Below are 14299 nucleotides of genomic sequence, written 5' to 3' on the forward strand. Positions count from 1 at the left end.
AGATGGATGTTTTTGTCGTATACGCTTTAACAAAGAAAAAAGTGAGGCTGATTAGGGACTGTTGTAAGCAGCAACAGTCTGAACAGTAAGCGGCAACAGGAACTTGTCTCACGGACGTTCCTTAACATTAAATGTAACCATAAAAGGTTAAAATGCATGATGTGTCATTCATTAATAAATAAAACATTGTAGTCATTGGTAAATAACTGTGGTATAAGCAGAATAACATGCTGCTGTTAGATAAAAAATACTTCAGGGTGAATCCGCTTCACATCAGGCTGTAATGCACCGACCCCTACATGGATTATTTTTAATATAACAACATGGTGGTTGTGTGTTATTCCTTACATAATGGTGGGGTGTGATTTCCACCGCTGTAACTAAAAAAAAAAAAAAAGAAAAACCACACAAACACACACACACACACAACCCCTTGGCTCTGCTTCACCCCACTTTGAGAGCCAGGGTTATAACTCGTCCAGACACGAGGCTGTCTTCAGAATCGTGTTTGAGACAGAAAGCGCAGCATTATAAGCCGTTATGTAACACCACATGCAGCGTTGTGCGTTGTCCTCTGGGAGCCATCGTCCTGTTATGTCCTCATCTAATACAGTGTGACAGATTTTCAGTCCTTGTGTCGTGACTTTTACTTTGTGTGTGTGTGTGTGTGTGTGTGTGTGTGTGTTTCAGTCCGGACAGCTTTAATAGCGATTATAGGCTTCATGCCGACTAAAGGAGAGGGGGCCATTGGATCACTGGATTACACTCCAGAAGAAAGGAAAGCCCTGGCCAAGAAGTAAGAAACCATTTCTCTCTCTCTCTCTCTCTCTCTCTCTTCCCCAACCCACCACCGATTGTCCATCGTTGCTTCATTCTGAACACACAATTTTTGAAATGATCATACTCTCGAGCCCTGTTCGTTCAACGTAAGCACAAAAAAAAAAAAAATTCTACTACCATATCTACAAGCATCTTCAAGTGTGAAGTACTGATTAAGGCAATGTGGAATGAGGGTTGAAGCAGATTACTGGAGGCTTAAAGGCATCTTATTGCACAAGGTTCTTGGGTGTGAGTGGGTGTCGTTTAATTTTCTGGGCTCTTTTTTTTAATCTAAGATGTACACGTCTTTCACGGTACAATCTCGTCCCTGTGTCAATGAGCAGATCTAGTCAATATCATTTAAAATCTCACCCAGTTTTATTAGATCTGCATATGGCACATCTCAGCGTTACCCATGAAGTGGTGCAGTTAGAATGAATTGTACTGAAATGCCATACATGGAGCTTTACTGATTTTTTTTTTTTTAATACATAAAAATATATCCCCTTTATGTCAGTTTTAGGGCAAAGCAAATGAAAGTTTCCTTCTCTCACAGCCACATAGCATATGGGTGCATTGTACAAACATCTTACATTATTAAAGGAATGGTTCCTGTTGTCTGAAGTGGTTTGAACTCGAGTTCTTTGGCAGCTTTGTAGCTCTAGAGCTAAGCTAAAGAAACTGACTTTGGACTCCAAATATGTGTTTGGGGTAAGGAAAAGATTTTTTAGTGCATTTTCATGTTTGGTTAGTGTACTCTTTTAAGATAAATTGCTCTTTGGGGATGCAGCTGAAAAGCATTGGTCCTATTGTTGGGAGCCAAGGGAGCAAAATTGACCATGTTCTCTAGGTGGGAGAGATGCCATAGTCTCTCTCTCCTGTCAATCACAGCAATGCTAGCCAATCATGGGCATCTGTAAGCTCATGTATGCGGAAGAGGGCAGATAGCGCTTTCGTCAGAGTGCAACATGAGAAGCAGTTTGTAAAAAGATACAGTTAGCTGGTGTCTTAGTGGAAGCACGTGACAGGGAGGTGACACTGATCTCAGACAGGGAAATTGTGTAATAATTAGCATACAATAATGCAACATCAGTAAAATATAAGAATAAAATCATTAAGATAAAGGTTCAAAGAATATAAAGAAAGAGCTATCCATTGCATCAAGGTTTGTAAGTGAAACAAATCCAGCAGAATAATCTCTGAATACTGAAGCAGAACACGTTCGAGGTTATTAAAACATTGTTGCATGACACACAAGTGCACCACGCAGTGTGTGTGTGTGTGTGTGTGTGTGTGTTTGTGTATGTTTTATTAAACAGCCTCCATCTTGGCTTTTCCCTTTCTTAGTGGGCAGCACATATGTTATGGATCTGTACTGAACCTCGAGAGATTCAAGTCATTATCAGAGAGCCTCTGAATCCAGCATGTGTGGGCATGTAGTGTTTATATATTTTTCCAAAGGAGCTAGAGTTAAAATAAAAGTTTGAACCAAAGTAAGTAGATGAAGATAGATCAGCTATTAACACATAAAGATGAAGGTCTTCAGCAAAAAGCCGTCCAATTAACACCTAGAGATTGGATGAGTTCTGATGATGAGAAAGCACCTAGATGAAACGCGTGCACGTTTTGAGCCATAACATCTATACATTTTAACATTCCTTATCTGTCCTAATGTTGCCTTTTTACATTTTGGCTTCCAGCCATCTCCTTAAAGCTTCCGATTAACCAGGACACTGAGTTTATATTTCAGTTTCTTTCAGCCAGTTTTTGTCTTGGACTGCAGTCACAATCGTGGAATGAGCCGATGAGCATGTTGTCGAATGTACCAGTTAAATCCAAAACATGATTTACATGTGATCTTTAATTCTCTGCTTCATGACATTTAGTTAATGAAAGCTGTTTAAATGTTGGAAACATTAATTATGTAAGTAATAAAACGCTTGGGGGCGTGCTGTTATAGGAAAATTATACCTTACCTCTGACCTCTGAAATTGTTTTTCATATCAGATTAATATTCACCCCGGTCCTTTGAGAAGCTTGACCTTTTGGTTCATTGTGTCAGCAACTTCGGAGCTTTTGGGTTGATTGAACTGAGCTTTGTGGTCCAGTGGAACCAGGCGATATCATGGATTTCTTCAAAGCTTTTTGTTATTATATTTCCATCCACCTATTTCACCTTAAACAAATCACGTATAAATAGTATGTCTGAGCTGTAAAAAATTCGGCATGCAGATAAAAAGAGATGTGATGATCTTGATGACCAACATCCACCTTAAATAACCTTTCTTTTTTTTCTTTTCTTCTATATAACCTGATTTAGAGAAGTGCGGTGCTTTGTTTTTGTTAATGACTTCATTTGTTCATAGATGGAACCACTAATCCATCCACATTTTCAGTTGATGGAAATGTGCCTTACGTGCTTTCAGGTCTCAGGACTTCTGTTGTGAGATGTGTGGCTGCTCCATGCGCACAGCTCTGCTGGCACTGACGCCCAACAGCGAGCGCCAACCCTTGGACCCTCAGGCTCAGCAACTAGCACAGCAGATCAGCTTTAAGGTACATTCACCTGTATATACCCTATTGCTGTTTTTCCTGGAATGGAACAGACTTTCATGCCATCTTAATTGTAGCAGAATTGTAAGACAGATATACACGCACATGTCTGTTAAGAAGGAGGAAAAGAAAACCTAAGAAAAAAAAAAAACAGCACGCTTATACAGCAGAGAAATTTGTCTTTACTAAGTTCAAAGGAAGTGAGTTTTTTTTTTCTTCTTGTATTTACTGAAGCAGAAATGGCCTGAAATTGCATATTAAGCTATTCACATTAATTAAATGGCTCTGCACTTAATGGAGCATCTTATTTTTTTTCTTTTAAATTCTTACCCAGCATGTGACCTCTGACTCAGTATTGTTTTCTCCATCAGGTAGCAGATAAATTGTTAAGATACCCTTGCTATGGGACGAAGACAAACTTCTATCACTGCATTTTCTTTACGCGCAATTATAACCTCTTCGACTTGGCTAAGAAATGGCTCTAGAATTGCATGCAAACTCTGTTACATTTACAGATATGATAATGACTTGCCACACCACTATCCACACAGAAGTGTGCACACAGACACACTGATAAGAGAAATGGTGGTGGGTGTGTTGAATTTCAGGGTTTTGTTTGGGTTTTTGCATAGGCTGAGTCCAGCACATCGTCCAGCGCCAGTGGGAGTAAAGAGACAGCGAGTGTTAGCCAAACCAGCCAGCAGGAGACGAGTTCCACCCCAGAGGACAGTGAAGGGACAGCTCAGGCCGAACAGGTGGGTGAAAACACACAGTCTGCAATCTGATCTCGCACGTGGCACACAAACGAGTCTCCGAATGCAAAATTCTGCCAAATGCCGGCTGCCTGAGCGCTCTTGCATCACTCCTGTTTCGTTCCCACTCACCCCTGAGGCCCATCGCACATGCTTTTATCACACACTCCTCACAACAGAAACATGGAGGCTGTTACACATTCTGCAACGGGCTCCTGGCTGTGTTTCACTCCACTTCGTGTAACCGTTTCCTCTGCAGTGTTTCCATCTCAGGATTAGTCAGTTCCTGTTCAGTGCAGAAGAACATACACACTCTGGGGCCACACAATTACAGCCAATTTACTCTCTTCTGATCCCCCCGGCGTTTTCACAGACCCATTAAATTAAAAGGGCGATTGCGGGGCCTGGCTGCTTTAGAGACGATATGAGAGAGAGAATGCAGCACGTCTGCTAACGTTAGCTGTTTCTCTTAGTGCTTTATGTAACAGACAGCCCAACTGCCCGGTTATACATAAGAGAGAGAGAGACTCTTTGTACTCTTTGTGTAGTATTGTCATTGCAATTTACATAGGCGTTTCTGCATAATGCAGCATCACAACTATCACACCAAAGCCCTGATTTACTAGGATTTTGCAGAAGGGTTCTCTAATTGTGCAGACGGTTGATCCTATTGAAACCACAAATTAGTTCTTGTTATTTGAGAACGTAGTAAATTAGACTTTGTCTCACAATATTGAACTAACTGGTTGATAAAATAGTAATTCCTTCCATACTGGTTGATTTAATAAGAAATGATGTTACTACTTCTCTAAGAGCCTGCCTTTTCACACCTTCATCTCGACATAGAAGCCAATCCCCACTTTCTCCATACACCACTACACAATCACACCAACAGACTCGCACATCCAGTGTGAAATACCCCAGAAGCACTGCATGTAGTTGCTCACTGGTGCTAGTGATTACAGCAGCCATATGCAGAACTGCTTTTCTCTTCCCTCTTTTCTTTCAGTCATAGCAGATGGCGTGAACTTTTCTGACTTTCCTCCTCTCTCGCCTCTCATCTTTTCATCAGGAAGTCAGATCGGATCCCGGTTGAATCCATCCACACCAAAGTCTCTGTCACTAGACATGGCGGAGTGTCTGAATCAGTCAAAGGCATCTAAGCAGGGGGCCACATTTAAGCCTCTGAAACACACAGCATGCTTTAAAAAGCATGGCAGCAATGAATGCTAATTGCTTCGGAGGCTGTTTTTACGCTCCGTGTCCCAATAAGCTGCGTTTTCAAATGTGTAATACAGCTATGTTCATTTTATTAGGAATTTCTCAGTAGGGAGCTAAATCATCACTTCGAGGGTTTGTGAGGTTTATTATAAAGTTGATGCCATAATCTACTTACTGTCTGCATTTATATAGCTGATTAAACAGGTTTCTCAGGGTACTAGTGTTACCTGTTATGAAACCGATAAGAAGGTCTTTCATGAGGGCTGGCTGTCCCTGTATGGATAATTTTGCAGTTTTATGTGCTAAAATTTCACACGGATATGATAAGCAGAAGTGTATGGACACCGTCACCACTGGTTCGTTTGTGATACTTCCATTACCTAAGTGATTTTGTGATATAAATATGGTTACCAAGGAAGCACACCATTCTGATGATAGCAATGTCACAGATGGACATCAAGGCATCTGATGTCTATATTGGATTGTGATACTACTGACACTACATGGCGTCCAGTGGATCAATCGCATTTATCAAGTATTTTTACAATAAAATTGTAAATGGTTCCAAAATCGTACCCATCTTTAATCAGTATAGATTTTCCCCATCTTGCTACCTCAGATTCATTAGTTTACCTAGAGACTAGCAGGAAAGCATGTTTGGGTCTTCTTAGCTGAAACCGATCCAATCAGCCAATCATGTGACAGAAGCACAATGCGTAATATCAACCAAGAGCATCAGATCATTTTCACATCAAACATCAGCACGAGGAAAATGTGATCTGTGGCATGGTTGTTGGTGCCAGACGAGCTGTTTAATTTCAGAAACTGCTGATCTCATGGGATTCTCACATACAGCAGTCTCCAGAGTTTACACAGAATGGTGTGACAAACAAAAAACATCCTGTGACTGTAAATTCTGACCGTTGTGTTTGGAAATGTCTAGTTGACGTGAGAGCTCAGAGGAGAATAGTCAAACTGGTTTGAGCTGACAGAATGGCTTTGGTAACTCGAATAACCACTCTTTACAACCATGGTGAGCAGAAAAGCATCTCAGAAAGCACAACATGTCGAATCTTGAAGTGGATAAGCTACAACAGCAGAAGACCACATCGGTTTCCACTCCTGTCAGTCAAGAGCAGGAATCTGAGGCTACAGTGGGCACAAGCTCACAAAACTGGATTATAGATCACCCAGATTATGTCCACTTCCTATCAACAGTTTACATAGAACAGTTAACAGTTACATCTGGGTTTCTGTAAAGCTGCTTTGAGACGATATCTGTTGTTAAATGCACACCAATTGTTAAATTGGTGGATTTGTTATCATCCTCTTGTCTGAAGTGCTGCCTACACACTAAAGCTTTAAAATTATACCACTCTTTTAGGGGAAAAAAACACCTTCAACTGGTATCTTATATACTGATCACAGTCATGTGTGTTGCACTCTACAGATGAAGCACTTCTGCCCAAGTATAAACCAGACTCTATGATTGAGTGTGTTTATTTATAGAGGTTGGCGATATGCTCCAGGCCCCGTTTCCATTTTTTCATTTTTACAGCTGCTCAAGCTCAAGTTAGCGTGACGCTGTTAGTATTTCACATGTGAAATCCATCCATCACCCAAAAGTAAGCTTTGCACTTCACAGGTAGATTAAACCTGAAGGTTAATGGGGTGTTTAATATTCTGTCTATGTGAGGTCAGCAAGACAATGCAATGTTTTTAACTTTTTACTGTTAACTTGTGATCCATTCAACAATCCTGTGCATGATGTCTTTAGCTCGATGTGGATCAACCACTTTCCCCAAATAATATGGCACTTTCTGGTTTCAGTGTATCTGCTTAATGTGAGAATGAAAAGTCACCATCTTTTCAAATTATATTGCAGATTGGTTAAAGACTTTCTCAGAACCAATATCTGGCCTCATAGTCTGATTCTGAAAATGAACCTTATGTTATACCTTGTAATGAAAGTGTCTCCTAAACAAAGTGGGATTAGTGTGATGAGGCACTAGAATACTGTCATATTATATTGGTCTGTTTCTAATATTTTTAGTATTTTGTGGAATGCCTTTAAACATGACCACATCGGTGAAGTGTCGTACACTACACAGTCACCACATCTCAACCCAGTTTAAGACTTTTGAACCAAGTGCCAGTGCAGGGAATACCTTTTGGAAGTATGGTGTTCACCCCTCCAGTGCAGTTCCTGAGACTTGTAGATCAATGATAAGCCACACTGAAGATGTTTTGTTGGCCCAACAGCTTACTAAGCCTTTATTTTGTTTGTTTTTTTGTTCTTTAATTTGTCCCTATGTATATATTGGTCTCTCACACCATCTTCTTTCCCTCCAGGCTGATTCGGTGTCTGAATCCGCTTCCACTCCTGCAGCTCCCACCTCTCGGTCCCTGAGCCCTCGACAGCGCCGCGCTCAGAACCGGAACCAGAACCAGCCACAACGCCGGCCCACTTACCCAGCATTCCCTGCAGCAGCACAGCAAGACGGCAGCCACGCGGGCTCGGCCGTGCTCATCGTGCTACTCACGCTGGCTCTCGCCGCCCTCGTCTTCCGCAGGATCTACCTGGCCCAGGACTACAAGTTTGACTACGAGCTCTGACCACAGAGTTTAAAAATAAACTCCCACTAAAACTAAACTGCCACCAACCTTCACCACCTTCCAGCTGCCACCATCTCCTCAGTGATGCCTGATGGTGTTTAATCGTGCATACCACAGGAGGAGGGCAGCGCATACTGTACTTACTTAGAAAAGAATCACATCTCTACTATATTTAGAAAAAAAAAATGACTGACTTGTGTTGGAAATACACACTTTCCTGATTTTAAAGGACTGACACCTGTCCAGGAAATGTGGGATACACTTTATCAATGGGATATCACTGTTTTTCCTCGTATACTGATATGTTAGTTGACTAGGTTATATCTATTGCAAGCCATTTTATTTGAGTTCAAATTTTATTTATGAAGCCGGATATGAAACAGTTTATTCTTAATCATTCTTAGGAGCAGAACATTTAAACAAGAAATGTGGTATTAAACCCTAAACCCTAAACCCTCCTTAGTTCATGCCCCATCGTTTGTGTAAATTATGTATAAGGAGACTCACTAATCTGAACATTGATTGATTTTAAAATCACGTAATCATCAATGAGTTACTGTAGCAAATTACTGCAATGTTTTTAAATCTGGTGCGAATTTTTAGTTTGGTTTGGCCTGCAAAAAAACATTTACACAAACTATGATGGATACATGAGGCCCAATACTTGCCATTCACTGAATCTGGCTAGGCTTCTGTTTACATTTTTATGGCCCTACTTGTCTTTAAAAATGCTTTAAAAAACAAATGGGATTGTCACTGTTTTCGCTGCAGTTGTATGTAGTAGACTACTCTAAAAAATTATATATTGTTCTTATTAATATTAATGGTTGACACATAAGCACTCAGTTTTTTTGGGACTACATGAAAGTTGGGCAACTATTTACTTAAAAGCAGATATCTGATTCTAATATCTCAAAGGAAATATCAAAACTAAAAGTGCTTAGTAAATATAATGTAAGCATTAGGCTTGTTCTATATTGCTTGTTCTATAATTCAAGGTGAATGAATGAATCACTCAAATAATAATAAAAAAAAAACGAGCATTTTTACCAGTTCAGGTTTAAGAGTATGGGAGTGCGTAATGTTATTAACTGTGAAGTCGGGAACTGCTTGCTGGCAGTGGCAATCATGAAAACTCGGCTGCCTATTTTTCAGTGATTATGTAGTAATGCACAGTAAAAAGCCACTTTGATGCAGTCCTGTTTAATCTTTTTTGGGGTAAACAAAAAAAAAAAGTTTCTTTTTTTCTCTTTTGGCAAAAAAACAAAGGCCATATATGCCTGATTTTTTTTTTTTTTTTTTGTGGCATCCCTTATAACGACAGTTACGTGATGTTGACTGTATACTTGTCTGATGTTAGCTAGGTCAAACATACATTAATAGATTTTATTTCACCTTCATGTACTCAAAAATATTCTCCTTCTTCATCTAGCTCGACAGAAAGCAAGGCTGCCGCACAAGTCCAGTCGAGAGAATGTGAGACTGGGTGAGGGGGCGGGGCTTCCAGGTGATGTCAGTTAATACTGGAGAGTTCAAAACACATTGGGAAATCCTTCCAGATTCATATATCTGTTGACTCATCTCCTGTTTTCCTGCTTTTATGGTACTTTTTGATTGACATCTCCACTGTTTTTGTATCTTCAGTTGCAGAGCTGCTACACAAAATGTTTGCGGGTCTGTTAACATAATATAATATAATATAATATAATATAACTGGATATCATGGCAGTGTAATATCATGTAGGGACGATTAAACTGTTATAGCGCACAAGTCTAATAAGTGTGACTAGGATGATATGACTAGGATTGTGAAATACTAGTCTTGATTTCTAGACCTGGACTGAAGGGGGTGTGGGTGTTTTCTAATGCAAGCCAGTCACTTTCTACTAACGAATATAATAATAGATATGAGACAAGCTGGGAAATGTGTTCTCCAGCCAAAGCTTTCTTCATTGGTTGCCAAGCTGAGAGAGCTGTACCCTCTGTTACAGGGCACACACACGATCAGCAGACCTTCAAGAAGGACAAAATTACAAACCTTGGAAACAAAGGAATACTGATGACTGATCAGCAATATTGCATTCCTATAGACAGGGATTTTTTTTTTTTTATAAATCCGGTTTAGAAAAGCTAATATATGTTATTATGACCTGTAAACATGATAAAAAGACTTTTAAGCCTCACAAGGCTATTGATGCATGTGCTTTTGGTCGGGTAAAAATATTGTCGCATTGAATTACACCCCATCTAACGTCCACCAAAGTTACCATGAAGTTCATTAAAGTGTATTAGGTTTAGACAAGCTCATGCGGAACTCTACGCTCATAAATATTGAACAGCACATACACATACGGTTGCTGAAGTACCCCTTAGTGAGGGTTTAGCCAGAATAAGTTCAGACAGACTGCGTGAATCTTTTCAGCCTGTCAGTTTACGTGTAGTGCTTTTAATTGTGACCAAGTTTTACGCTAGTGACCCTGCAATTAAAATGGCTCGGTTTGAATCTGAGCTGTGTGCTGTCAAAGCTGTTCTATGATTTTTAACAAGAGGCTGATTAAAATTGAGAAAATTAATTGTGTTAGTCTTTTTTTTTTTTTTTTTTTAACTGAATATAACTTTGGAACATTGGGTGCTGTTCTGAAAAGCACTTAACCCTGAGTTGCTCCATGAAGAATCTCTATAATTTTGCTTGCTTTAGTGATTTCTTGGAATCAATCAAATTTCCCTGTGGAATTAAAGTCTTCTGGGTATTGTGCACTGCAGGAAGAAGAAGGCGGCCCGTCCTGCCTTGTTACATCCCGGTGCTCATTTCAATGCGAGAGTAAACTAATCACTTCCTCATAAACTCATAATTCAGAAAGTCTGATTACATTCTGGTTGTAGAGAAAATACCATTTTCTGTAGCATACTGCATACTGTGTATGCTAAATACTGTAGCAGTGGGTGAGATGCTAATCATGAACCTTGATATTTTGGCAAAACACAGTCTCACAATATTAGAACCTCATCATCACATTTAAATGTGTATAATTCATATTTATACCACAATTCGAATCTAATCACTGAGAGAACAATAACTTTCTGATTATCCTCCCCATGAACAATGGGCCTTGTTTATCAAGCTGGATACGAACGGATGTATTTGTAAATCGTTCATACGAGCTTTTAAACAAGAAATTTGGTATGAAATGAAAATCCAGTAAATTCGGAAAAACGTTCGTATCCTACTCGAGCTCCTGAATGTGTGTAAATTTACGCATAAGAGACTTCAAATAATGTCATTTGCAAAGGAGTTACTGCATTCTAATATGCTAAATTTACAACTCTCAAGCAACTTTACTGTCACATTTAAATGTCTTTAATTTATATTTATATCACAGCACTGCTGAATTCTTGAATCTGATTGGTCAGAAGGTGTTGATTTCATTTTTCTTTCTATAACAGCAGCTCTGATGTTATACTTTTTATCTGTATATAGTTACATTTAATGTTGTTGAACGTCCACCAAACATTTTAGTTTTTCCTCATTTTTTAATATTAAAAAAATGCAGCTTGCTGAAAAACTGCAAAGTACAAATTTCTCAGTCCTGGAGTCTTTCCCATGTCTGAAATCTTAAAGGAACAGCTTTATGTTTATGTCTATTACAAAGTGCTAAGACTGATTCCATAAATTTTAATAAGCGTCTCCTTACAGAAAACTTCTCCTTAGCAATAAATCTACGGCTGAAACTATTCTTAGAGAAACTCAACAACTTCTGACCAATCAGATTGGAGAATTCAGCAGCACTTTGGTATGCAGTGGTTTAGCTGCTGCTTGGGGGCAGTTGTGTGGTGATGTGTGGTGTGTGGCACTGCCCCTAATATTAATATAAGTGATAACTAAGAAGTGATAGTTTCCTTAAGTTCATCCAAAAACTTGTACTGAAGACCAATAAATTGCTTTATTCTGTAATAAAATGCATAACTGGACACAGGAATGCCATTAGACAGCAGTAAACGTAACACACCTACACTTTTACCCTCATCAAGAAATCGGCGATTTTTAATTATCCAAATCATAAACTAAGATTAATTATGGTTTTACTCTTTCATAAGCAAGTGACAGATTGGTGTCCCATCGAGGGTGTATTCTCACCTTGCACACAGTGTTGCTGGGATAGATCCCAAGATGAATGAATGAATGAAGCAGTGACAATAAAATGTCCTGCCCACTGAGTTTGAGTTGACTTTTGTGTGGAAAAAAAACTGGAAAGGAAAAAATACAGACAATCAGTCAATCAATCAATCAATCAATCAATCAAACACCACTTAGAAGTGTTTTTGTTTTTGTGTGGTAAAATTGGGTTACGCTGTGTCCTCATGCCCTGTGTCCTCCACACACACATCACTGAGGGACCGGGGAGCTTGAGCCGCACTCTCTCTCCCTCTCTCTCTCTCCCTCTCTCTCTCTCTCTCTCTCTCTCTCTCGCTCTCTCTCTCTACGGTTCAGCGGCGCAGGGAGCCAATCAGAGCGCAGGACCGGAAACAGCGGGAAGCAACTCACTTGCACACACACACACACACACACACACACACTCTGCCTCTTATGGACAGAGAGATGCGTGTTAGTACAGAGTGCGGAATGGGAACATTACCATGCTGAGGACGGAGAGTTCACACACAGAGGCGGATTCCTCATCTAACCCACATCATGCCTTACATTACCAACCTGCTGTTTCTCATTTTCTGTCTGATTCTGATTGTCGAATGTGGGAAGCAGAAGAGCAGGAAACGCAGGTGGTCTGCAAACCTGGAAACTCATAAACACGGACCGTACGTACTGTTTATGATTATTATTATTTTTAAAAATATTTATTTAATTTTTTCAAAATTTCATTAAACACTTCTTAACCTGATGTTTAACCTGCTGTTAAGGAGGAAACTTTTGTGATCTTTATGTATGTACTAATTATACTATATATTCTAAAGAAGAGAAAAAATACTTATTTTCTACTTGATAATATCTGTATTTTGCATTTTTTGGGCTATGTCATATATATATATATATATATATATATATATATATATATATATATATATATATATATATATATATATATATATTTTTTTTTTTAATTTTGTTTTTCCATGTGAAACAGCCCAAATTTGTCATCTCATTATTATTATTATTATTATTATTATTATTTATTTATTTTTTTTTACAAATGATACCATGTAATATCATGATATTTAACATAGTATGAGGGATTATACAAAATTATACATATCCCTCATAATAACTAGTATTTTTATCATTCTGATAAACAGAGAAATAGTAAACCAAGCGCCACTTGCTTAAGGGACCATGGAGATCAGGACACTGTGTTGACAGTAAAGCTTAGTATTATTCATTCATTCATTCATTCATAATTCCCTAATAATGTTACATTTTGCTCAATAGTTTCATGCTATGTGCTATCCATAGTAGCGAAAATGCCAAGATGTGTTAAAAAATCTGCAGAAAATGACCTTAACTGGACTGATGTGATACATTTTCTTATACCACAGTGCTCATGCATGGTGAATTCTCCTTAGTGTTGATTAATTTTCTATAACAGCAGCTCATAGGTTTATATTTATTTATTTCTATATTAGTAGCTAATTCAGAGATACTTGTATGGTGGACGCTCCACGTAATCTAAGCCTAATAATAAACAGATTAAAACACTTCTTATCATTGATATGGTGACGTTTTCAGTAAGGAGATGTTTGTTGAACATTTATGGAAGGAGTCTCCAGTGTCAGTGCTTCGCAACGGTCAGTACGTTTTCCAATGCAGGGGAGTCTTAAGAACAAAGAACTGCATTTTTTTGGCTTATTTTACTTTTTTGTCGTGAAGGAACGAGTGTTTATAGCTGATATAACGTAAGTGATACCAGGAACTAACTTGTTTCTATGACATTCAGTGTAGCGTCAAAGTAACCGTAAATGGTTCAAAGCATTGAAAATGTACACACATTGCTGTAGAATAAAAAGAATAAAACACATGCTGTTACAGGAAAATCAACTTGGCTTCACGCTGCATCACACCACCCCGTCATTGATTGTTTTCCTGTAACTGCATGCTGCATTGTGATTTATTCCTTACATAAAGATTTAGGATATTTATCCTGTCATTAAGGGTTTGGATTATGTGTGTAAAAAGGCATACAGGATGCATGCGTCGTCACAATATGCTCAAAAAATATTATTACTCCAGCATTTTGTGAGATGGGAGTGTATCTGTGGTGTGTCATGACAGTTTAAGAGTGACCTAAGTACATCATCAGCAGAGTTAATTTACACAGCCATAGGGGTTA

The 14299-nt window shown here is 38.8% G+C and overlaps 2 protein-coding genes across 2 annotated transcripts in view; both read left to right on the plus strand.

Annotated features, from left to right (window-relative positions):
• The window catches only part of ube2j1 (ubiquitin-conjugating enzyme E2, J1), a 28270-nt gene extending 17736 nt beyond the window's left edge, over positions 1-10534 (plus strand). The window contains exons 5-8 of the mRNA XM_026918143.3: positions 691-796; positions 3246-3375; positions 4005-4127; positions 7698-10534. Of these exons, the coding sequence (XP_026773944.1) occupies positions 691-796; positions 3246-3375; positions 4005-4127; positions 7698-7961 (623 nt within the window). The 3' untranslated portion in view covers positions 7962-10534. The remainder of the gene's footprint in view (positions 1-690; positions 797-3245; positions 3376-4004; positions 4128-7697) is intronic.
• Positions 10535-10642: 108 nt separating this feature from the next.
• Positions 10643-14299, plus strand: part of LOC113529180 (gamma-aminobutyric acid receptor subunit rho-2) — a 31649-nt gene continuing 27992 nt past the window's right edge. Inside the window, exon 1 of the mRNA XM_026918197.3 lies at positions 10643-12773. Coding sequence (XP_026773998.3) covers positions 12652-12773 — 122 coding nt within the window. The 5' untranslated portion in view covers positions 10643-12651. The remainder of the gene's footprint in view (positions 12774-14299) is intronic.

The sequence above is a fragment of the Pangasianodon hypophthalmus genome, chromosome 30 (assembly GCF_027358585.1).
Source record: "Pangasianodon hypophthalmus isolate fPanHyp1 chromosome 30, fPanHyp1.pri, whole genome shotgun sequence".
Classification (NCBI taxonomy): Eukaryota; Metazoa; Chordata; class Actinopteri; order Siluriformes; family Pangasiidae; genus Pangasianodon; species Pangasianodon hypophthalmus.